A 27,180-nucleotide genomic window follows, 5' to 3' on the forward strand; every position below is an offset into this window, starting at 1 on the left:
TGACCTTTGTCTTCTAAATTAATTCTTGCAATTAACCTTCTACTTCAACCAAACCATACTACACCTGCAACCCACCTTCCTGTTTCCTGGTATTGTTCTTTTGAGTCCACATCCCTCCATGCTTATATAAATGATACCCTTACTTCAAAGTCCACTTCAAGATAATCTCTTTAGCATGGGGTAAAAGAGAGTAATTTTTTTCATTTATATTGCCTTGAAAATACAGAAAATATGAAGATACAACAAAAGTTAATCATAACTATACCACCTTGCTCAATCTCCGTTAATTTTTTAGAATTTGAATCATATTTATACATATATGTTTAGTTTAAAAAATCACCTTAGAATCTTGCTACATTTTTTGGTAATTAGTACTTGGACTTAACAGTATTCATTTCCTTCTTTATGCCTCTTCTCTGAAATCCTATTTTTTATATCATCTTAACCATCTTCATATTTAGATTCATATGTAAATATATTCCAAATTTTGTTTTAATGAATACATTGTGTACTATTACTATATTGCAAATAATCATGTAACTGATTCTTAATTTAATTTAAAAATAAAAAGTGGATATAAATATTAAGCCTTGACCATAAAGAATCTCAAATATACAAACTTTTGTTTATCTCGATAGCATATATTCCTATTACCAGAAAATAGTTTTATCTTTCTTTAAGTGATTTTAACACAGAATAATTTTCTTATATCTTTCTGTAGGTCATCATTAAGATATATTGAAATGTATATTAAAATATTTCATAAATTTCTTAGTAGGCTTTGACTGTATCTTTTCCATAATAAAAGTTTTTTACACATTGTTTTGATTAAAGTTAAAATTAAATTCTATTCACTTTTTTGATATACCCAGGTGTTTTGTCTTAGCTTAATAGGCAAATCTCGGGAAGAACTAAAACCACTTATTTCCATTAAATTCCTTCGAGCACTCAGAGTTCTATCTCAATTTGAAAGAATGAAGGTAAGAGAAAAGTTTCTAATCTGTAGGTTTTTATTTAGGATTAATAACTCTCCATAAATTAACAATCATGTTGTCTTCACATTTGTATCTTTAACAATATTAATACAAAAGTCTTACATATTACTAATTAAAAATACAGAAGAAAGGTTTATTAGTTATGCTTATTAACATTTTAGGCTTTTATTGCTCATAAGATACAAAAACTAATAAAGATAAGCAAAAAATTAATAGTTGAGAGAGAAAAAAGTAATAACCCACTGATACATAGAAGTATTAATGAAATGATGTCCATGTTAAAAATATAACTGATAGAAAATGAAATGTTGATCAGTTAGCTAACTTTTTTAAATTATAAGGACATCATACACACTTATTAATTTACCAAATGAAATAACAGTTTGAGTTTTAAAATAAATTCACTTTTAAGTCACACGTCACAAATTATGAATTCTTGCCAGTCTTCTCTCTCTCACTCCCATGTTAAAACTTCTTCTGAACAATGTGAGGGAAACTAATAGGTTGCACCATATAAAATGGCCAATGTTCAATCTTTGAGCCTATAATGGAAGTCCCATATGACTCAACCTAGAAGAAAAAGCAGAGTCTATGACCACCACAATTAGTATAATTATATAGCTATACAGTGATCAATTATATGCAGAAATGGGAGAGTAGTATTTTACCTTTTATTTTGTAATCATACATTTATATTTCCTTGCATTTGTCATTTACATGGATTATTTAACATTAGCCTGCCTCTTTGACTAATACTATGGAATATCATATATCCAATGTAGGTGGAAACAATAAGAAACTTATTTATGTTTAAGCTGCATTGTTTTTTTAGTTGATACATTGTATGTTACATTTAAACTGCCATTCATTAAGAAACTCAATACTTAAATTCCTTCCACTTGGCTAAAAAATAGATATTTATTTTTATTTCAAACTTTGAGTGATTATTATAAATCTAAACAGAAATATAAGTAATTTAAAAAATGTGTTTTACCTAAAACATACTTCCAAAATTTTAATAGTACCATCTTTATATGATTCAATATAATATGATTATGTGATACACAGTTGTGTATACATGTGTATATGTTTTAAGTATGTTAATTATATTTTAATATATATGCAAATGCATGATTGACAATATTTTTGTAATTAATATGAATCTGTGACTGGTCAACCTATTCTCCAAATACATTTGATGTGCTAATGTTGGGAAAGAAATATTTGATCATGTAGCAAATACAGAAAAATTCCAGTTATCATACACCTAGAAAACAAAAATTTTGAATATTAATTGTAATTTACATTATGACTTACGAAACACTTTATTAACAACGTTATGGAAGTCCACAAGGTGGTGATATTCCCCAGTGCTTTTTAACCAAAACAAGGAGGAAAATAAGCTGAAAAGGAGAAAATGATTGAAAAGATCTGTAAGATTCAGGAATGACAATACAGCCAAATTTCTAGCATAAATTCAGTTTAGTGATAAGATAATTTCATAGTATATTCTAGGGCTATAAACTACACATGACCTATTAAAACATAAGGGCTGTGGGTAAGGGAAATGGAGAAATGTTGATCAAAGGGTCCAAACTTTCATTTATAAGATGAATAAGTTCTGGGGATCTAGTGTACAGTATGGTGACTACAGTTAGTAATACTGCATTGTATACTCGAAATTTTCTAAGAGAGTAGATCTTAAATGTTTCTCACCACATACCCGAAAAGATAATTATATGAAGTGATGGATGTGTTAATTAGCTTGATTGTAGGAATCATTTCACAATTTATACATATATCAGGACATCACCTTGTACATCTTAAATTTACACAATTTTTGTAAATTATACCTAAATAAAGCAAAACACATGTACAGATATACACTAACACACAGAAATTAGATAATGAATGTAACTAGACTACTTTTCCTTATTTTACAAAACGTTCTGGCATAATATCAGCGTTTCTTTATCCTAATAAATTTAGATACAAAGAGAAAAAAAAAGTATCAAAATCAGCAAGTTTTCTGTCCTTGATTCACAGAAAAGTAGGAAGCGATTTGCTAGGGAAGCTGCCTCTCAAAAATCAAGTGCTGTTACTATTTGATGCCATTCATTAATTAGAACGGCAATGAGAGAGTAGCCATGGACAATTCGAGGTCAGGTAAATAATTATGTTTAGGTCAAGGTCAGATCCAGATCTTAAACTTCATCTCATCCTCTGGAAGTTCTGTAGCTGAATTAACTGAGTATATAAGGAAGCTAAGTGATTACAAAATTAATGTTTTATGTATTTAATAAGCTTCAGGTGCTCTTACTATTTAAATATTTGTTTCAACCATATCTATTGCTTTTATTCTTACATTTGTGTGTATTTTCTAATAGACATAGCATTTTTTTCATCAGAAGCATCAGTGGGCCTTTCAAAATATCTAAATGTCAACAAAGGATCTGTGACTTAGTTTTAGAAGTAAAACTAAATGTAATTAAAAGCATAATTAAAAATCAAAATATTAATTCAAGGACAGAAATCTAAGGAATATAAGAAAGAAAGTATAGGCAAAAGGCTCCGTATCCAGTAATGGCTGAGGGAAGGGAAGGTTAGAATGGTAGAAAAGAGAAGGTTCCCTCAGGGAAAAAAAGAGAGAGAGAAAGAAGTGAGGTTGGGGAAAAGGAGTCAAAGTATAGATGATAAAGGAAAGATAAAGAGGTAGCAAAGATTGAAAATATTTTTTTGGGTATAGCCACTGGTTTACATTCACCATAACAGCTTTAGTGGACTGATAAGAATAAAATTCTGAATGTATCAATAATATTTAAAGAATGAAGGAATTGAGGAAATGGAGACAGTGATCATAGATTATTGTTATATTTAAGTTTAGATGGTAGATTCATTTCCCAAATGACCCACTCTGGAGTAGGTCACTAGAGACAGTGGTTCAGAGAGGAGATCTATGATTTTGAGAGGCACAGCTGCGCATTCAGTGTTTCTTGACACAATCTCTTGCCTTGGCTTCAAGAATCTACAATCTCTACAATCTCTTGGTCTTCCTCTTATTTTCCCTCCACTTCTTCACCATCTCCTTTATAGGCTAATCCTCCCTGAAGTTAGAATCCCCAAGATTAGATCCAGGCTTATTTCACTCTCATTTTATATGCTTTCTAAATAATCTCATACATATACACAGGTTCAGTTGTCTTGCCCATTTCTGGCACAATAGAGAAAATGGAAAAACGAGTTAAATAAGTGAAATAATTATGTATTCTAGTATTTATACCAATCAGCCCTGTTGTCTTTCAATATTTTTAGTACAAAAATTTTGAGAATATCTGGATTTTTAATATATATATTTTTAACATCTTTATTGGAGTATAATTGCTTTACAATGGTGTGTTAGTTTCTGCTTTATAACAAAGTGAATCAGCTATATGCATAAATATACCCCCATATCTCCTCCCTCTTCAACCTCCCTCCCACCCTCTCTATCCCACCCCTCTAGGTAGTCACAAAGCACCGAGCTGACCTCCCTGTGCTCTGCGGCTGCTTCCCATTAGCTATCTATTTTACATTTGGTAGTGTATATATGTCCATGCCACTGTCTCACTTCGTCCCATCTTACCCTTACCCCTCCCCGTGTCCTCAAGTCCGTTCTCTACGTCTATGTCTTTATTCCTGTCCTGCCCCTAGGTTCATCAGAACCTTTTTTTTTTTTTTTTAGATTCCATATATATGTGTTAGTGTACGGTATTTGTTTTTCTCTTTCTGACTTACATCACTCTGTATGACAGACTCTAGGTCCATCCAGCACACTACAAATAACACAGTTTCGTTTCTTTTTATGACTGAGTAATATTCCACTGTATATATGTGCCACATCTTCTTTATCCATTCATCTGTCGATGGACACTTCAGTTGCTTCCATGTCCTGGCTATTGTAAATAGTGCTGCAATGAACATTGTAGTACATGACTCTTTTTTGAATTGTGGTTTTCTCAGGGTATATGCCCAGTAGTGGGATAGCTGGGTCCTATGGTAGTTCTGTTTTTAGTTTTTTAAGGAACCTCCATACTGTTCTCCATAGTGGCTGTATCAATTTACATTCCCACCAACAATGCAAGATGTTGCCCTTTTCTCCACACCCTCTCCAGCCTTTATTGTTTGTAGATTTTTGATGGTAGCCATTCTGATTGGTGTGAGGTGATACCTCATTGTAGTCTTGATTTGCATTTCTCTCATGATTAGTGATGTTGAGCATCCTTTCATGTGTTTGTTGGCAATTTGTGTACCTTCTTTGCGAAATGTCTATTTAGATCTTCTGCGCATTTTTGGATTGGGTTGTTTGTTTTTTTGATATTGAGCTGCATGAGCTGCTTGTATATTTTGGAGATTAATCCCTTGTCAGTTGCTTCACTTGCAAATATTTTCTCCCATTCTGAGGGTTGACTTTTGTCTTGTTTATGGTTTCCTTTGCTGTGCAAAAACCTTTGTTTCATTAGGTCCCATTTGTTTATTTTTGTTTTTATTTCCGTTTCTCTAGGAGGTGGGTCAAAAAGGATCTTACTGTGATTTATTTCATAGAGTGTTCTGCCTATGTTTTCCTCTAAGAGTTTTAGTATCCAGCCTTACATTTAGGTCTTTAATCCGTTTTGAGTTTATTTTTGTTTATGGTGTTAGGGACTGTTCTAATTTCATTATTTTACATGTAGCTATCCAGTTTTCTCAGCACCACTTATTGAAGAGGCTGTCTTTTCTCCATTGTATATTCTTGACTCCTTTATCAAAGATAAGGTGACCCTATGTGCATGGGATTATCTCTGGGCTTTCTACCCTGTCCCATTGATCTATATTTCTGTTTTTGAGCCAGTACAATACTGTCTTGATTGCAGTAACTTTGTAGTATAGTCTGAAGTCCAGGAGCCTGATTCCTCCAGCTCCATTTTTCTTTCTGAAGATTGCTTTGGCTGTTCGGAGTCTTTTGTGTTTCCATACAAATTGTGAAGTTTTTTGTTCTCATTCTGTGAAAAATGCCAATGGTAGTTTGATAGTGTTTGCAGCGAATCTGTAGATTGCTTTGGGTAGTGGAGTCATTTTCACAATCTTGATTCTTCCAATCCAACAACATAGTATATCTCTCCATCTGTTTGTACCATCTTTAATTTCTTTCATTGGCATCTGTAGTTTTCTGCATACAGGTCTTTTGTCTCCTTAGGTAGGTTTATTCCTAGGTATTTTATCTTTTTGTTGCAATGGTAAATGGGAGTGTTTCTGTAATTTCTCTTTCAGATTTTTCATCATTAGTGTATAGGAATGAAAGAGATTTCTGTGCATTAATTTGGTATCCTGCTACTTTACCAAATTCATTGATTAGCTCTAGAAGTTTTCTGGTAGCATCTTTAGGATTCTCTATGTATAGTATCATGTCATCTGCAAACAGTGACAGTTTTGCTTCTTCTTTTCCGATTTGGATTCCTTTTACTTCTTTTTCTTCTGTGATTGGTGTGGCTAAACCTTCCAAAACATTGAATAATAATGGTGAGAGTGGGCAACATTGTCTTGTTCCTGAACTTAAAGGAAATGCTTCCAGTTTTTCACCTTTGTGAACAATGTTTGCTGTGGGTTGGTCATATAATGGCCTTTATTATGTTGAGGTAAGTTCCTTCTATGTCTACTTTCTGGAGGATTTTCATCATAAATGGGTGTTGAATTTTGTTGAAAATTTTTTCTGCATCCATTGAGATTATCATATTGTTTTTCTCCCTCAGTTTGTTAATGTCGTGTGTCACATTGATTGATTTGTGTATATTGAAGAATCCTTGCATTCCTGGGATAAACCCCACTTGATCATGGTGTATGATCCCTTTAATGTGCTGTTGGATTCTGTTTGCTAGTGTTTTGTTGAGGAGTTTTTCATCTATGTTCATCAGTGATACTGGCCTGTAGGTTTTTTTTGTGTGTGTGACTCCTTTGTCTGGTGTTGGTATCAGGGTGATGGTGGCCTCATAGAATGAGTTTGGGAGTGTTCCTCCCTCTGCTATATTTTGGAAAAGTTTGAGAAGGATAGCTGTTAGCTCTTCTCTAAATGTTTGATAGAATTTGCCTGTGAAACTGTCTGGTCCTGGACTTTGGTTATTGGAAGATTTTTAAACACAGTTTCAATTTCAGTGCTTGTGATTGGTCTGTTCATATTTTCTATTTCTTCCTGGTTGAGTCTTGGAAGGTTGTGCTTTTCTAAGAATTCGTCCATTTCTTCCAGGTTGTTCATTTTATTGACATATAGTTGCTTGTAGTAATCTCTTATGATCATTTGCATTTCTGTTGTTACTTGTCCTTTTTCATTTCTAATTCTGCTGATTTGAGTCTTTTCCCTTTTTTCTTGATGAGTCTGGCTAATGGTTTATCAATTTTGTTTATCTTCTCAAAGAACCAGGTTTAAGTTTTATTGATCTTTGCCATTGTGTCCTTCATTTCTTTTTCATTTATTTCTGCTGATTTTTATGATTTCTTTCCTTCTGCTAACTTTGAGGGTTTTTTGTTCTTCTTTCTCTAATTGCTTTAGTTGTAAGGTTAAGTTGTTTATTTGAGATTTTTCTTGTTTCTTGAGGTAGGATTATATTGCTATAAACTTCCCTCTTAGAACTGCTTTAGCTGCATCGCATAGGTTTTGGGCTGTTGTGTTTCCATTGTCATTTGTTTATAGGTATTTTTTGATTTCCTCTTGATTTCTTCACTGATCTCTTGGTTATTTAGTACTCTATTTTTTAGCCTCCATGTGTTTGTATTTTTTTCCTGTAATTGATATCTAGTCTCATAGCATTGTGGTTGGAAAAGATACTTGACACGATTTCAATTTTCTTAAATTTACCAAGGCTTGACTTGTGACCCAAGATATGATCTATCCTGGAGAATGTTCCATGAGCACTTGAGAAGAAAGTGTATTCTATTGTTTTTGGATAGAATATCCTATAAATATCAATTAAGTCCATCTTGTTTAATGTCTCATTTAAAGCTTGTGTTTCCTTATTTTCATTTTGGATGATCTGTCCATTGGTAAATGTGGGGTGTTATAGTCCCCTACTATGATTGTGTTATTGTCGATTTCCCCTTTTATGGCTGTTAGCATTTGCCTTGCGTATTGAGGTGCTCCTATGTTGGATGCATAAATATTTACAATTGTTATATCTTCTTCTTGGATTGATCCCTTGATCATTATGTAGTGTCCTTCTTTGTCTCTTGGAATAGTCTTTATTTTAAAGTCTATTTTGTCTGATATGAGAATTACTACTTCAGCTTTCTTTTGATCTCCATTTGCATGGAATATCTTTTTCCATCCCCTCACTTTCAGTCTGTATGTGTCCCTAGGTCTGAACTGGATCTCTTGTAGACAGCATATGTACAGTCTTGTTTTTGTATCCATTCAGCCAGCCTATGTCTTTTGGTTGGAGCATTTAATCCTTTTACATTTAAGGTAATTATTGATATGTATGTTCTTATTACCATTTTCTTAATTGTTTTGGGTGTGTTTGTTTGTTTTTTGTTTTGTTTTTTGTTTTTTTGAGGTATGCGGGCCTCTCACTGTTGTGGCCTCTCCTGTTGCAGAGCACAGGCTCCAGATGCACAGGCTCAGCAGCCATGGCTCATGGGCCTAGCCACTCCGCGGCATGTGGGATCTTCCCAGACCGGGGCACGAACCTGTGTCCCCTGCATCGGCAGGTGGACTCTCAACCACTGCGCCACCAGAGAAGCCCTGTATTTAATTTTTGATAGTTTGATTAACATGTGTCTTGGCATGTTTCTCCTTGGATTTATCATGTATGGTACTCTCTGCACTTCCTGGACTTGAATGACAATTTCCTTCCCTGTATTAGGGAAGTTTTCAATTATAATCTCTTCAAATATTTTCTCAGTCCCTTTCTTTTTTTCTTCTTCTTCTAGGACCCCTATAATTCAAATGTTGGTGCATTTAATTTTGTCCCAGAAGTATCTGTGACCGTCCTCAATTCTTTTCATTCTTTTTTCTTTATTCTACTCTGTAGTTATTTCCACTATTTTATATTCCAGGTTACTTATCCATTCTTCTGTCTCAGTGATTCTGCTATTGATTCTTTCTAGAGAATTTGTAATTTCATTTATTGTGTTGTTCATCACTGTTTGTTTGCTCTTTAGTTCTTCTAGGTCCTTGTTAAACGTTTCTTGTATTTTCTCTATTCTATTTCCAAGATTTTGGATCATCTTTACTATCTTTACTCTGAATTCTTTTTCAGGTAGACTGCCTATTTCCTCTTCATTTGTTTTGTCTGGTGGGTTTTTACTTTGCTCCTTCATCTGCTGAGTATTTCTCTGTCTTCTCATTTTGCTTAACTTACTGTGTTTGGGGTCTCCTTTTCACATGGTTCAGGTTTGTAGGTCCTGTTGTTTTTGATGTCTACCCCAAGTGGGTGAGGTTGGTTCAGTGGATTGTGTAGACTTCCTGATGGAGGGAACTGGTGCCTGTGTTTTGGTGGATGAGGCTGGATCTTGTCTTTCTGGTGGGCAGAAACACATCTGTTGTTGTGTTTTGGGGTTTCTGTGAACTTATTATGACTTTAGGCAGCCTCTCTGCTAATTGGTGGGGTTGTGTTTCTGTCTTGCTAGTTGTTTGGCATGTGGTGTCCAGCAGTGGAGCTTCCTGGTCGTTGAGTGGAGCTGGGTCTTAGCATTGAGACGGAGATCTTTGGGAGACATCTCACCAACTGATATTATGTGGGGCCAGGAGGTCTCTGGTAATCCATTGTCCTGAACTTGGCTCTCCCACTTCCAATGCTCAGGCCTGACACCCAGCCGGAGCACCACGACCCTGTCAGCCACACTGTATTCAAAATGTGATCTTAAGACCAGCACATGGTTATCACGTGGCAGCTTGTTAAAACTCGAACATTTCAATCTTTCTTTTCTTCTCTTTTCTTTTCTTTTCTTTTCGTTTCTTCTCTTCTCTTCTTTTCTCTTCTCTTCTCTCTCTCTCTTTCTTTCATCAACCACTCTGATTGTTTTAGTTCTACTGCAGGCATTTTACTCCTCACATTTAATAAACCAGGACCTCGCTTCTTCCCTTCCAAGGGTCGTGTTGGGTGAAGCTGTGCTGGGCTGACCTGGTTGGGGTTCAGAAGCCCTCAGGACCTATTATATTCTTCCAGCCTCTCTCTAATTCTTAGAAATCCAGCCCCCTCAACCTGTCTGCCACTCCCTCAAGGCAGGCCTATCTTCTAAAGCTAAGACATTTCCTTTCTCCTCCACAGTTAAAACTTTCCAGAAAGATCAGCAATCTGAGGCTGGTATCATCTAATTAGCACTGAAATTGCTCAGGCAGTAGGCAGCAGGACAGTCTGGGCAGGTGTGGGTGGTGAGGTAACTTGGGGTGCACTGAGGCTGACACTAGAGCACAGGCTCATGGCCTTTAATATATATTTTTAATTGAAATTTGTTTTTTAGGTTATTCAAATACCAGATGTGATCTATTAAATCTTTAAAGATGGTCTTTTTTGTTGTTATTTCAATATGACATTACATTAATAAATATTTCCAATTTAATTAAAACACTTTCACATTTCTTGCCTAAAGTTTACATGTTTGTTTTTTATATGCCAGGTGGTAGTGAGAGCTTTGGTAAAAACAACTTTACCCACATGGAATGTGTTACTGGTCTGCCTTATGATCTGGCTGGCTTTTAGCATCATAGGAGTACACTTATTTGCTGGCACATTCTATGAATGCATTGACCCAACAAGTGGAGAAAGGTTTCCTATATCTGAAGTCATGAATAGAAGTCAATGTGAAAGCCTTGTGTTTAATGAATCCATGCCATGGGAGAATGCAAAACTGAACTTTGATAATGTTGGAATCAGTTTCCTTTCACTGCTTCAAGTAGTAAGTACATGTTTGAATTTGTGAATTACATGTTCATTCATATTGTATGTGAACATAAAGGACAAAATGTGGGTGCTTAATAAAGTTGGTTTTAAATTATTTTAGCAATTATTAGTTAGTAGATACATGTTATGGGACATACTATACTAAGCTCATTTAGAAAGACAAAAGTCCTTGCTCTGTTGGGAGAAGGAAGTGGAAATAAAGGTAGGACTAACGGAGGAAATGACAGGTACTGGCCAAAGCTATTTCCTCTACCACTGATGAGATAATAGGTTCACAATTTTTGATCTAACTCAGATTACTGCTATTTTGTTTCTACTTAGTACTTTGAGGAATGGCTACTTGGTCCCCCAATATCTAGCAGATATAAGGTGGTGAATAATTCCTGTCTTACCTCTGTCATAGTAAAGCACACATACAGCAGTTACAACTAACTATGACACTTGGGCAGCGTGTATTTATTTACCATTTATCTATCTATCTAACCAGTGCTCTCTCTCTCTCTTTTTATTAATACTATCTTAAAATATTTTAAGTTATTAACTACAATTAAGCTAAGTAGTTTTAAATAGTTGTTAATAGACAGTATAAATGTAAAAATGAAAGTGGTAAAGATCTCAATTACACAGTATATTGAAGTGTGGTCAGCCTTACTAATCAAATGCTTTACTGTATTAATAACAGATTGAGTTTTAATTTTTATTTGCCACAAAGCATAAGATTTCCATAAAAATTAAATACGTGCCATTTTTACAGGCCACATTTAATGGATGGATCACTATTATGAATTCAGCAGTTGATTCTATTGGTGTAAGTACAATATAATCCTAGAGCCACTGTTAAGGTTCACACAAAGCCATTTTTGCAATTCAAGGACAGGACACAAGCAATAATTGAGTAATTAACATGGTAAAAGCAAATGCTTATGCTAGATAGAAATTAAATACATTTCAGATTGAATATTTCATGAACAATGAACTCCTTCCAGGATTATATACAATGGTTGAGGCCAAACAGACCCATTTGAAGGATTATCATAACAATGATTAAACCAATGCAATAAATTTTAAAATTCAAATAAAAGCCATGATATCTCTTCACCAAAGACCAAGGAGGAAATATTGCCTCAAGTATCACTGTTGTATTTTTTTTGTCATAAATTATTTTCTAAGTCTTAAAAGGTCAGTATAAATATTTTGCTTATTTTCTCACTTTTTATTTTATTTTTAAAAACAATTTTTTCAGAGAAATTTTAGATCTACAGCAAAATTGAGAGGGAGGTACAGAGATTTCCCATATACCCCTGCTCTCACACATGCACACCTCTCCATTATTGACATTCCTCACCACAGTGCTGCATTTTTTACCAAAGACGAACCTACATTGACACATCATAATCACCCAATGTTCATAGTTCATAGGGTTCACTCAGTGTTGTACATTCTATGGGTTTGGACAAATGTATAATAACATATACCCTTCGTTATAATATCATACAGAGTATTTTCACTGCCCTAAAAATCCTCTATGTTCTGCCTTATTTCACTTATTTTTTAACTTAACTTTTAGGTAGATATGCAGCCTAATTTTGAAGACAACATCTACATGTGTTGTTACTTTATTGACTTCATTATCATTGGATTATTTCTTCCTCTGAGTATGTTGATTGGTGCTATTATTGCTAATTTCAACAAACATAAAGTAAAGATAAGTATAAATATTCTTTGTTCATCAATGTCTGAGGGGAAAAAAATGTTCTGCTTCAAATAATTAGTTTTGGATCCAGCTTAATATTGTTTTTATTTGGTACTAATCTTTAAAAAAATGATTGATGTTCTGCAGATTGATGAATATTGCTGAAATGTTCACTTTTACATTGTTTTCTATATTTAAATAAGGACAGACAAGATTAAAAGTTAAAAATTACAAATGTTTCTGTATATGGGTTTGTAAATAATGACATGCTGAAAAATAACATTGTTATGCATCTGCACAAATATCTGAAGATGTTCAAGAAAAATAAACCACACTTTTTTACTCTCTGATATACTCAAAGCTTTCAGAGTCATAACCAGCAGAGACATCTTTGTCGGTTGAAATAGCTTTTTCTGCTAGAAGTAGAGTCATAAATCCTAACTACATGACCTAAATAGGAGTGCTCGAAACAAATAAGAGAGAATTCAGAGGCAGAATTGAACAACCCATGTTTGGTGCCATCTCCACACAAAGACTCCCTTCAGGGCTTCTATTAATACAAATATCTCAAAAGTCATATAAGTTCACTTATTTTAACCTCAGGGCCCTACTTTCTATTAGGTGTAGGAATGCCTTATGGTAAATCAAAGAAAAGAAGAGTTTAATCTTGAAATTCCATCTCTGGCCATGTCATCAAAGCTTAACCACATGCAGAATCTGGTAAACAAACCACTCTGAGTCTGCACTAATTAGATGGGATTAGAAAGATCAGTGGTCAAATGAAATATTCATTGGATCGGATGCTTCATCTTCCTAGGGATTTCAACCTAATGGGATGATATCCTAGGATTTGCTTCTGGACTTCAAACTGACCCCTGTCAATTTTAAGTGAGCAAGTCCTGCCATGGGCAGTAACAATTCCTAATTCCTAGATTAACACATTAAATGTTCACCTCTTATTCACTTTGCATATTCTGTATAAGATACTGAAATTAGCACTAGAAACACAAAGATGAATAATCCCTAGAAGGTTCAATGAAGAGGTAAACACTGGTGCTTTTTGAATAATAGTGAAAAGTATCTTCTAATAGTATTTGGAAAATTAAGTAACGTATGAACATATAAAAACACATATATGACCAATTATATTTTTTCCTGATTATTAAAAGGTATAAACCAGCTTTACCTTTAGCTTTTTAGTTCAACTTTTCTTAGTCACCTTTCCAGATATCCTCTGCTGTTTCTCCTTTGTCTCTAACAAGAGGTCGGCCTCAGTAACTAAAAAGTTAAAATAGGGTTGACTACCCACAGGAAAGTTCATCAAAAGATATTTATCAATCATTTCCAGTGTATACTCTGTGTTTTGTATGAATTTTTGTGCAGAAGATCAGACATGTTTAAACATGATTTAGTTCATTGCAGTTAAGCCTTTTTTAAAGGATTAAATCAATAATTGCCAAGCTTTCGAAAACGCATATTAATGTAAGATGAAATTTGGATTAAATATGATTTTAATATCTTTTTCTTCCCTTTATTTACCTGGGAGGCTCAAATATCTTTATAACAGTAAAACAGAAGAAACAATACCATGCACTGAAGAAGCTGATGTGTGAAGTCTCTCAAAAACCAGTACCTCGCCCAGGAGTAAGGAAATACCTAGATTTTTTTTTAAGTTCTGAAAAAGTTTCCTTTATATATTCTCTCTTACAAATGAAGTTGTGTTTTTAAAATTCTTAACAACAAATGCTTTTGACAAAATTTTTAAAATATAGTCTTTGAAAGAGCTTTTGATGGTCTTTCTGTTTGCTTTTACTCTGTGCTATAGTTATTGCTTGGTAAAAACTTAGTCTTCAGTTATTTTCCTATTTATGCTGGGAGGGAAGCTGTAAATCTAAAGACAATATGTCTGTATAAATATCTTATTAATAAAAATATTACACCTTTTTTCTTTACACACAGAACAAGTTCCAAGGATTTGTCTTTGACTTGGTAACAAATCAAGTTTTTAATATCATCATCATGGTTCTTATATTTTTCCAAGCAATAACCATTATGATACAAAGTGATGAACAGAACCCCAAAATTGACATTGCTGTCTACTGGATTAACTCAGTTTTTGTTACACTGTACACTGGAGAATGTGTACTAAAGCTCATCGTTTTCCGTTATAACTATTTCACCAATGGATGGAACATTTTTGATTTTATGGTGGTTGTTTTCTCTATGACAGGTAAGATTTTGTTTAGTCAAATTTTCATTTGTAATAATATTAATTCAGGCAAGCTCTTAGAGTAAATATCTCCTGAGATATAGTCTCTTAATAAGCAAAACAGGTAGGGATCCTTTTTATTTCCAGCAGGAATGCCTTACATTTTTACATTCATACATGTACACATGCCTGACAGATATAAGATATTAAAAATACTTTCTGAATTAATACATAGACTTTACTTCACAGACCACCAGATAAATGCTTAATTACCCCTTCAGTATATCACATACATTATTTTTCTAAGATGACACTAGAAGGACCTTTATGTCTTAGCATGATATAACCTTTCAAACTCATTATTGTTCCCTTTCTTCTAATCTCTAAAACTGTTTGCTACTTTCACAACACTAGAGTTTTAGGGTTTAATGAATTTGTTACAAGTTTTCTCTTACTCTGGAGATCCCAGTCCTTTATTTAACAAATATACTTGATTACCCTCTTTTTGAATATATGTTATGCTGTGTGCAAAGAATTCAGTTACAAACAAAGTAGGCATAATTCCTGTATATACATAGTTTATAATCTATCAAGGGATGCAGATAATTAAACAGTACATGTTAATGTTGTGCTATTAAGGTTATGATAAGGGAAGAAGCATGGGGTGCCACAACAGCACAACAGAGCAAGGACCACCTAATCAGTAAGTAGAGATCAGAGAAAACTTCACGGAAGAAGCAAAAATCTAAATAGAGACCCATTGGATAAGGAGGTAGCCAAGAATCTAAGATAAAAGTGTTTTAGGCAGAGAAAAGTTTGTTTATTGTCTGCCTCCCATAAGACACATACTATAATGTTATCTCCATAAGAGTAGAAACAATATTTAATGTTATTGTCAAGTACTATTCTATGCAGTCAGTAGTGAAAAATGTAGATAAACTGCTCAGTTGTGCTCCCAGAAAATTCATTCATCAGCTGGTAGTAGAGGCAGTGCAGCTAATATTGATAGACAAGTACAAGAAGCTTGCTAGAAAAGTATGTAAAGTCAGGAAAGGGCTGATAGGAAGAAAACAGAGGAAAACAGAATTAAAGAGCCCTATGAGATTGAAATGAGAGTTACTGAATCAGACATCTAGAAGGAGAGGAAATTGCAGTCCGAGATAAAGATGTTTGAATTTGAGATCTCAGAAGGTCAGGTATCCTGGGTGCAGAATGTGGCCATAGATGGGTGTGTCTACAGTAAAATGATGGAGATTATTAAAATTTAAGAAAGCCAAATACTGGAGGGCTAGCCTTTCAATGGGTTGTTGATGGTAGGTGCTGGGGTGGAAAGGGTGACAGTGAGCCATGTACCAAAGTCTCCAATGAATATGAGTGAGGGAGAATGAATAGATCATAGAACCAAGGAATGGTAGGAGATGGTAGAGTTGAATGTCATGGTCCACAAACTCAAAATTTTCTTTTTTGTTTATAAAATTAATGTGAAGGAAAAGTATCTGAAAATCACATTGGAAAGAGGGAAGGATGCTTGCTTGTTCCATCTTTCTACCCTGAGAAATGTGGAATGGGAAAGAGTGAGTTATCTGTGCTTGAGAGTGTTGCAAGGGAAATAGTGTCCTCAAGATAGAGTCAGCTTTTAGATAAGAAAGGAAGTGAAGAAAATTTAGTGATGAAGAAGTAAAAATGTGTTTATAATTAAGTAGGGAAACCTCCTGCATAATGGAAGCGTTTGAGAGATTGAGGAGAAATGAAAATTTGAGTCAGAGTAGAAAGTTCACTAAAGCACTGTGGAAATGAGGGTATATGTAAGATAGAACATCAGAGAGAATGCCATCATTGACAGTGACCAAATTAATAGAAATGTGAGACATGATCCTTCCAGATTCAGCAAACATACCATCTCATTTAGAAGTTTCATGGGATTTTCCCCTTCTCCACCTTCTCAACTCAGAATGAACCACACCCTCTCCAGTACTTTCAGAGAGCATCCCTTATGTTTTTTATGGTAATTATAATTTCACCTTGCTCTATAGTTATATATCTCCCTCTCACAGTGCCATCATCTTCCCACCATTGCCAGAAAGAAAAGTTCTTGGCGAAAACTCATTTATTCAATTCACATTTAAAGCTCCTAAGGTCCCAGATACTATTTATGAAGTCAATAAATCAAATTATAATCTGTGATCACTGAATACAAAATATTTTTTAAACTGTGTTTATCCACTAGGTCTTTCTGCCTTGCATTATAGTTAGTTTAAATATCTACCTCTACTCACTAGATTATAGGGTCTTTGAGGATAGGAGTCATGTCACTCATCTCCGCGTATTTTCTTGACACCTTTATGAGGTATCCAATAAAGGTTAGGTTGAATTAAATTTCTTGATCTAACTGCAATCAGGAAAAAAAATATGACTACTGTCCTATATTATGAATTCATGCCATCTGTGACTCCAGAAGTGCTTGATCTGTAATACTCTGAAAATGATGGTAGAAATAATTCTCTTCCAAATTTTGTTAGACACTCTGAGCATTGCCACAATTAGTATTTGGCTAACCCAGACTTTCAATATGTGCTAAATGTTACACGGGATTAATTACCTTAACATATAGAAGAAAACCAAAGAAATGTAAAATAATTTATATTCCTCTAAATAATTGTATTGCCTGCTTTATCTTTTCCTACACCAAGGACTATTTCTGCCTCTGATGGTGGGATATTACCTTGTACCTCCTTCCCTTGTGCAACTGATACTTCTCTCACGGATCATCCACATCCTGCGTCCTGAGAAAGGACCAAAAGTGTTCCATGATCTGTTGCTTCCTTTGGTGCTGTCCCTCCCCGCATTGTTGAACATCAGTCTCCTCATCTTCCTGATCATGTTCGTCTACGCCATCTTTGGAATGTACAATTTTGCCTATGTTAAAAAGGAAGCTGGAATTAATGATGTGTCCAACTTTGAAACCTTTGGCAGCAGTATGCTCTGTCTTTTCCAAGTTACAATATTTGCTGGTTGGGACGGGATGCTCAATGCAATTTTCAACAGTAAATGGTCTGACTGTGATCCTGATAAAATTAACCCTGGGACTCAGGTTAGAGGAGACTGTGGTAACCCCTTTGTTGGGATTGTTTATTTTGTCAGTTACATCCTCATATCATGGCTGATCATTGTAAACATGTACATTGTTGTTGTCATGGAGTTTTTAAATATTGCTTCTAAGAAAAAAGCCAAGACATTGAGTGAAGATGATTTTAGGAAATTTTTTCAGGTATGGAAGAGGTTTGATCCTGATAGAACCCAGTATATAGACTCTAGCAAGCTTTCAGACTTTGCAGCTGCTCTTCATCCTCCTCTTTTCATGGCAAAACCAAACAAGGGCCAGATCGTTGCCATGGATCTTCCCATGGCTGTCGGGGACAGAGTTCATTGCCTTGACATCCTACTCGCTTTAACAAAGCGAGTTATGAGTCAAGATGTAAGCATGGAGAAAGTTCTTTCAGAGATGGAATCTGGATTTATGTTAGCCAACCCTTTTAAGATCACATATGAGCCAATTACAACTACTCTGAAACGAAAACAAGAGGCAGTCTCAGCAACCATCATTCAGCGTGCTTATAAAAGTTACCGTTTGAGGCAAAATGACAAGAAAACATCAGATATTCATATGATAGATGGGGACGTGGAAGTTCAGGCTATCAAAGAAGGTTCATATTTTGACAAAACTGAGGGAAAGTCAACTATTTAAAGCCAGATCTAATCCCACTCACTACCTTTTCACCTTCTTTACATATTCCCCAAATGTTAAAAGTTTAGATCAGAAATAAAAGCAAAGATCAGAGAAACTAAAGATTTCACTTAAAAATCAATTGTTTACAACCCATGGAAGATAAGCTTGTGCTCACAAGATCCCACGTCCAATTCACTTTTACCCCTGTATATTCAGTCTGACCAAGACAACCCCTTGATATTACTGCAGAGTTAAATCGGGTTAAAACTGTTGTTTAATAATCCAATACTTGTTTTCTCTATATGGCTTATATGGAGTGTGCTTCTTCTGGAGGGTTGGGGGAGGTAGTAGCAGAAATTAGTAGCCGAAGGAGCTTACTTATACATTTTATGTCTACTTTAACTTGATGGGATTCAAGTCACTACTAATGGGACTTAATTACAAATAAAAAAGTACTTTCTTAAAGTGGGATGGTATTTTAAAAAATAGTACAATGCTACAGGCCATTAAATCATAAACTTGCCTAGGCCGATGCCAATCAGGGGAAGAGGAAAGGCAGTTCTTAGAAAGTGTCTCTGAGATTAATCAAAGAGACTCTTGGGCTGATTCAAACCACTTTTGAAAACGATTGATTAGAGCCTAGGTTTTGTTTTTGATTGTTTTGGTTTTATTTATTTTTGGTTTGTGAATTAATGTTGTTTCATTGTTCTTGGATTCCTGGTTTCTCATCTTTTTGGCTAGTTCCAGCTAAGGACCATTCTCTCTTTAAGAGAATGAGTTCCTAGAACAATCAGCATAAAGGGAGCAGCAGTTATAGCCTACATTTTCTAATTTTTCTCATTTCTCCTTGGGAAACTGTGGCCACTTTGTAGTACTTTTCACTGCACTTCATGGATTTTTATAACTTTCAGAAAGAAAATGATCACTAAAACTGTGTGGACTCTGAACTAGGAGATCAAAGTGTGAGTTTGCTGTTTGTGGTGTTTTATAACATCAGTGTATGCAACTTAGTTTCCACTTTCACATTTATCTTTCCAAGTTTTCTGTTTTGTTTTGTGTTTATTTCATCACATACATAATTACTATGTAAAATGTTTTATGTTTGAAAAACTTTAAAATCCTAAGCATTAATTTTCACTAGTAAGATAGGCACAAATTGTTGTTTTGATGTAATCATAAAATGCAGTCTCTTGCATCCCTGTAGTTTGAGATTCAGATATTTATTCTATTTGTGTGATGATTGATTTCAGTGTGCCTACAGAGCCCTAAAGGATTCAGAAGGAAAATATGTATACTGATGACTTAATGAAAAGCTTTAAATATGTTGTATGACATTCAATATCACTTAAATATCAGTAATTGTATTTTATTATGAATGCATGATCTTGATTGAGCCTTAACTATTATAATCTATTTCTGCTCCTCAGAAATGTATTAACCTGACCAAGATGCCTTTGGGGGATCCCCTAAGCAAATATAATTTCAGAGTTCTGTTTCTTACTATAAATGTTGCTTCCCTCTCTCCTCCTGTTCTCCATCATGTGATGGGGACCAGTGAGGAATCAGTGTTAATTTGGTGACATGGTGACAGCTGGTGCTTTATTTAAGCTTCTCAATTTTCTATTTCTTGGAAATGCTTTAATGTGGAAACTGCTTCAAATATTTAAACTGAATCTAAGCTTGCTTCTGTAAATTCCATAAAGACTATGAACTGATTTTAGTTCGAAAATGATATCTTTTAATTGTAAATCGTGTTTGCCACTAACCTTCTGAAAGCTATGTAAAGAATTATTTTTAACAAATCTTACAACATATTTTAATTTTTAGATACTAAAGAAAATAGTAAATACAACTTGTTAACCAAGGTAAGCTTTGGTTCTTTTTCTTTCGTAAATTAGGTTGGCAACTTTGTGTAATAAGAACTTTTTTAAAATGAGCCTTACATTAAAGCTTATTCATTCAGGTTCAAAGTTCGAAACTGGAAATATTTTTGCTTCGTTTGGATTAACTTAATTTTGTAAAATAAATATTAGCAAGCTTACCAGAGATCCTTACAAACTGAAAAATGTAAAAAGCACTCCTCTTAGCAAAATCCGAAGTTTACTGGATATATCTCCATATTTTTAGAAGTTGCTATATGGAAGATAATGCTGAAATTAAATTTATTGTTATGCTAATATTTATCAATACCTGCTTCTTTAAAATTTTTCTTTCTGCTTCTTTAATAAATATAATTCACTTTAATATGGTTTTTAAAATGTTGGAAATAGCTACCATTTATTGAGCAGACTGTTAAGCCCAGCCTTGTGCTAAGTATTTACCATGCATGAACTCAGCATTCACAACTCATGAAGCAATGATAATTCTCATTTTATAGATGAAAAAACTCAGGCTTAGAAGGGTTATAAGGGCTTTTATATGACACAGAACTTGTAATTAACACGGCCAGCAATGCAAACCAGGGCTAGTTTCAGAGCCTGAATAGTAAACCACTCTGTATGACACCTGTCTAGTAATAAATGACCTGGGTAAAGACAAAGGAAGTTTAAGATAAATTATATTTTTGTGCAGAGTTAAGGAATCTTTTTCCCTCCCTCTCCTCTCGCCCTCTCCCCCACCCCTCTCTCTCCCTCTCTCTCTCTCCCTTTCTCCCTCTCTCCTTCTCTCCCCAACATCCAGCCCCCTACCACCACTGCCCACACCCCACCCCTGTGGAAGGAATTTTAAAAGTCATGACCACTTCTGGAAAAAGGAAAGGCACAAGGGATAAAACTATAGAAGTTTTTTTCATTCAACATTTATTGAATGCTAGATACTAGAGATAAACCCAGAGCCTGGATAGATATACATACATATACACATAGATACATACAAAGATAAATATGAAACTAAAGAATTTATTGGCTGCCAGGGGAAACATAACTATTCAGCTGGATGTATAATATATGGTAAGTTTTATACTATTTCATATAACCTGTAATATATATATACAGGAAGGAATGATGGATTCTACATTAGAAATTACAGGTGATATTAATAAAATGAGCCCCTGAAGAAAAAGAAAGATTTTATCAGTTAGAGAAAAATGTAACTGTATTCAACACAGAGACACTTTTAAGGAGAGGAGTTCGTCATGGAGATGAGACCTAGGTTTCCAGCTACTAGTTCTTCAAGCTAGACAATAAAGAGAGAGAGGAATCAACAATAGGATAAAATTTTCACAGCAGAGATGGAATAGAAACTGGAGCAGAATTACTCTGGGCATTCTGAATCCCTTCCCAGACATGCTTTATTTTGCCCTTTGGTTCTTGAACCCTCTCCTCCTTTAACTGCTCCTTTCAATAAATTCCAGGTCCACATGCTCAACTCTAACACTCAATAACATGCCCAGTGAATGACTGAGGCTTCGCTCTACCGGTGGGGATTTTCCTCTTTATGTTAGGTAACCTAAAACTGTCAGGGTCAGACACTTACTCTTCTCCTCATCTGCAAGTGAACCTCTTATCTTCACTGACTTCAAAATTACAAATTAGCTCACAGGATTTTCTCTCAACTCCAGCTATCTACTCTATTAACCATCCAGGTGGCACAACACCCCTACTCCTGGATTCTAGTCTAAACCATATGAAGGTAACATCTTCAAATGACCCATAAATTCAGGGTCCCCATTCATACAAAATTTCATCACCATTCTTCCCTTCTTTTCTTCTTACTATCTTTCATAAAAAACTGTTGAGCATCTCCTAGGCACAGTAATTTAGAGATAAAGTTGTCTTTATCCTTAAAAAGGTATTAGTCAAGGTTCTCCAGAGAAACAGAACTAATAGGATACATAGAGATATATAAGAGGAGATTTATTATTATGGGAATTGGCTCACACAATTATAGAATCTGAGATATGCCATATGCAAGCTTGAGAACCAGGAAAGATGGCAGTACAGTTCTGTCCACATCCAAAGGCCTGAGAACCAGGAGAGCCATGGGGTAGCTCACAGTCCAAGGCCAAAGGCCTAAGAACTGGGGAGGGACACTGATGTAAGTCCTAAAATCTGAATCTAAAGGCCCTGGAACCAGGAGCTCCAATGTCCAAGAGCAGGAGAATATAGATGTCCCAGCTCAAGAACAGAGAGAGAATTCATCCTTCCTCCACCTTTTTGTTCTATTTGGACCTTAAATGGACTGGATGATGCCTGCCCATTGTTGAGGGAAATCTTCCTTGTTTTCATTCTTTTACTTCCAATAGACATATGTCACTGAATTTGAAGTGGGCTTCTTATAATCACTATATGGTTGGGTCACATTTTTTAATCTACTTTTTACTGGTATATTTAGATCAATTACATTTAAGGTAATTATTGATATGTTAACATTTAAGGTTGTCATTTATTATTTGTTTTTTATTTGTTTCTTCCAGTCTCATTTCTCTGGTTCTCTTCTTACCTTCCTGCACAATTCTGAACATATTTTAGGATTCCATCTGGATTTATTCATAGTGCTTTTAAGTGTATCTCTTTGTATATTTTTGGTAGTGCTTGTTCTGAGTATTACTATATCTACTTATCTATATATATATCAATCTACAAATTATACAGTCTAATATAAAGCATTTTACCACTTTTAGTGAAGTATGGAAACCTCACTCTCATTTGTCTCTTTGTCTTCCCTATTTGAAAATATTATTGTCTTGGGAATCAGAAGGCACTGCAATTTTTGCTCCAGTCATCAAATATGGTTTTAAAACTCATAAGGAAAAGGACAGTCCCTTGTATGAGTCCATATTTCTGCTCTTTGCATTATTTCTTTCTTCCTGATGATCCATCATTCCTTCTTTTATCAATTATTTTCTGTTTGAAGAATTTTGCTTCGCCAATCTTTAAAAGTAAGAGAGTTTATTTCTCTTTAATATTTTTATATTTAATATATATTTATTGCAAGTTGAAATGATAGTGTTTTGATATATTGGGTTAAACAGAATATATTACTAAATTTTTAGAAAGACTATGTCCGCTAGTAACAAATTCTTCTAGCTTTTCTTCCTCTGAGAATTGAGAATGTTTTTATTTCTCTTTCATTCCTGAAGGATAAATTCATAGGATATAGAATTTGTGGTTGACAGTTTTTTGCCTGAAGAATATTGTGCCATTTCTGGCTTCCATAACCTCACATAAGAAATCCATTGTCATTTGCATTGGTATTCATTCCACTGTAGGTAAAATGTCATCTCCTTACAGCTGCTTTCAATAATTTTTAGTTTTCAAATTTTTTAATTAGGTGCAGCTTTGGCATGGATTTCTTTGTGTTTATCCTGTTTGGTATCTACTCAGCTTCTTGGAACTGTAGATTTGTGTCTTTCACCAAATTTATGACATCTTCAGCCAATACTTCTTCAAACAATTTTTCAGCCTCGCTTTTTTCTCCTTTCCTTCTGAGATAGTAATGACATGATGGATGACTCTTTTGTTATTGTCTCACAGGTACCTGAGGCTCTGTTCATTTTTTTTTTTTTTTACCGTCTTTTTTCTATCTGTATTTCAGATTGTGTGAATTGTATTGTTCTCTGCTTAAGTTCACTGATTTTCTCCTTCATCATCTTCACTCTACTGTTGAGCCCATCTATTGAGTTTTTTATTTCTGTTATTGTATTTTTCAGTTCTATAATTCCACTGTTTTTTTCTTATAGAATCTATTTCTTTGCAGTGATTTTCTGGTTTTTAATTTATTTCAAGAGAATTTGAAATTCATTGTTGAAGCATTGTTATAGTGGATGTTTTAAAAATATTTCTCAGATAATTCCAGTATCTGACTCATCTCAGGATTAGTGTCAACAAATTGTCTTTTGTCCTTCAACTTGTGATTTTTCTCAGTTCTTGGTATGTTGGCTGCTCTTTTAAAATCATACTCTGGATATTTTGTCTATATTAGGAGATACTGGACCCTACTTAAATCTTTTATTTTAGCAGTTAATCACACTGTTTAGGTTTAGCATATAGGTCTTGGTCTATTTTTGCAGGCTATGTTTCTCATAGTAGTTTAATTTCAGAGCCTTGGAGGTGTTATTTTGGTTTTCCTTGTTTATCTGATGTGGCTTGGGCTGCCACTGGTCCCTGCTGGACTGAAACAGGTTTCCATAGGCCAAGCAACCTGGCTTTTCTCAGAGGGAGGTCAGGGAATGAGGAAGGATCCCTCTACTAACAGCTTATGAGGACAAGGAGAATTTCTGGACCAGGCTACTTGTGCCTGCATCCTCCTTGCTGGCTCCTCCCAACCATTCAGGTGTCTCTGGGCAGAGAAGGAAAGTCTCTGCATCTCCCAGATTACTGGGTTTAATTTTCACTCTTTATGGCTGCAACTTCTGTAACTGACACTTTGTTATAGCTACATCTAGTCTCTAGGGAACTTCTTGTAACCATGCCTCCTGCACCCTGATCCCCAACCCCCACCACACCTTCAGGCCTAGAAGCAAAATCCCTTGACTTCCCTTTAAACTTTGTCCATACATTTTATGAGCTCAATTCTCCACAAATTATCCCTGATCCATACACCACCTAAACTTTTGGCCTTTTATAGTTCTTGAAACTGAAAGAACTCAAATTCTACCTCCTGTAATAATTGACCTCAAAGTAAGCTTAAATCTTATTCTCTCTCTCTTTTTTTTAATTTTTTAAATTTAACTTTATTTTTTTGAAAAAGTAAAGGCAAGAAAAATGGAAGGAAGAAAAGAAGGAAACGAGGGAGGGAGAGAGGAAGAAAAGAAGGAAGGAAGGAAGAGTACATCCTATGATACTTGTATTTTGCTGAGTGTTAACAAGCTTGGAACCACAGCTGAATTGATTGCTCAGAACAACAGAGAAACTATATGGCTCTGAGAACATGGGAGGTAGGAGAGGAAACTTGGATATAGAAGAGCTGGGCAAGCAACGTTTGGGAAGAAGTGACCTGTGTGGTGAGACTTGTAGAGTGAATTGTTTAGATCTTTTCACCTCCCTGGTGGCCCCGATTTGAAAGAAGCACTCCTGATTTCCGTCTGGGAGAACCTTTTTTTCTAGTCTGAAGAAAGGAAATTCACCTTTCCCCTGTGCTTTGTCAAGATGTTTTGTTTCTATCTGAAAATTACCTAAAACCTATAAGCTTTCCTAAAGATTCAGGCTTTTCAAAAGCAAAGTCCAGAGTACTTAGAAGCTATTTGTCTTTTCTGCCTTGACATATAATTGGCTGGGTTTAGAAAGAACAAATCAGTTCTCTTCCTAAATGTGTGGAAATTGAGGGAGGGCAGAAGCAAAGGTTAAAAGGGTGAAAAAAAATCTGAACTGATATCAAATAATATCTGAAAATATGCAAAATAGTGTATTCCAACCGTACACTGACTTTCACTTTTTGCTTAGGATTCTCTCCAATAATCCTAAACAAGTGAATTAGAAGGAAATTATCGTAAACTCATAAAATAGTGCTTTCCGATCATTGGGTACATCATACTGTTTCAGTACATGAAAGAGCTATCCTTTTTTTTTGCTGAATAATCCTTTTTGTGTTAAAATTCTTATAGCATAGACTGTCTCATATATGCCAAAAAACCAGTCTGTTCTTATTTCCAAGTAGTATATTTAGGTACAAAAACCAAGTAAAATACAGACTTTCTGACCTCAAGAAGTTGACATCTAGGTGGGGCAACAGACCATTAATAAAATGATATAAAAATAATTAAAGGTGGCATATGCTGCAACTCAGATTACTAATGGAAGTAAATGTACCACAGCTACTAAATTGATTATCACCATAGGACTTGATCTGGCCTTTGATCACACACTAGCAGTATGAACACAATTAGGAAAAACAGTATTTTCACAAGTTTCAGCCCAATTCTTCTTCCTCTCTTGCTTCAACTCCCAATTACTTGAAGTTCTTCTGCTCAGAAAATCACATCTTTGCTGCCACAACCCAGCCTGAGCACTTGAAAATCCATCACCAAGAATACTGTCTTAATTCTCTCCAAGCTTCCAGTCCATCCAGCAGAAACAGAGATAGCAGCCTCCTTTCCAAATGGGTGTACTCTCATCCTGATGAGAAAACTACAGAAAATTCAAGGCACGACAGTGAAAACTGTTCAATAAGTTCCTTTTAATAAGTGTAAGATTTAGATAAAGGCTAATTTTCTAACTAGGTCTCATGGTTAAGCAGACTCTTAGTATGTTACAAAGACTCTTTGTTTCCCCCAAACTTGTTCTCCCATCCTTACGTGGTAATAGCATTCCTGATTCTTAGCTAGATAACATGGCCTTCTGGAATAAATACTATACTTTATAACCTTTTTTTTTTTTTTCAATTAAGGCTGTCCATGTAACTAAATTCTATCATTTTTAACTTTCTTTCCACTGACCAGAACATGGATGAAGAGGCAGGGCATCTGTTATGAAACAAGGGAGATCAACAATCAATGAATGCTAAGCAATGTTAGAAGGGTCTGGTTCAGATAATCATACTTTATGATTAAAGTATAATCATATTTTATGATTAAAGTAGGGAACAGTCAGATCACATTGTATCTCCTTTACCTAAGCTATGAAGAAAAATATGAACACTGAGGGATGAACCAAACCTCTTTCCAAAATTTCCGGGCAAAGGTCCAAATCTTTAAAAAAAAAAAAAAAATC

The 27,180-nt window shown here is 34.8% G+C and overlaps 1 protein-coding gene across 1 annotated transcript in view; it reads left to right on the forward strand.

The window, feature by feature from the left end:
• SCN7A (sodium voltage-gated channel alpha subunit 7) overlaps window positions 1–19,239 on the forward strand; it is a gene marked incomplete at its 5' end in the record, with an annotated part of 59,833 nt that extends 40,594 nt beyond the window's left edge. Inside the window, 7 exons of the mRNA XM_082658698.1 lie at window positions 873–980; window positions 10,620–10,898; window positions 11,658–11,711; window positions 12,471–12,612; window positions 14,143–14,240; window positions 14,556–14,826; window positions 17,496–19,239. Of these exons, the coding sequence (XP_082514824.1) occupies window positions 873–980; window positions 10,620–10,898; window positions 11,658–11,711; window positions 12,471–12,612; window positions 14,143–14,240; window positions 14,556–14,826; window positions 17,496–18,550 (2,007 nt within the window). The 3' untranslated portion in view covers window positions 18,551–19,239. The remainder of the gene's footprint in view (window positions 1–872; window positions 981–10,619; window positions 10,899–11,657; window positions 11,712–12,470; window positions 12,613–14,142; window positions 14,241–14,555; window positions 14,827–17,495) is intronic.
• Between the last annotated feature and the right edge of the window lie 7,941 nt (window positions 19,240–27,180).

This window comes from Grampus griseus (genome assembly GCF_964374135.1).
Source record: "Grampus griseus genome assembly, chromosome: 7".
Classification (NCBI taxonomy): domain Eukaryota; kingdom Metazoa; phylum Chordata; class Mammalia; order Artiodactyla; family Delphinidae; genus Grampus; species Grampus griseus.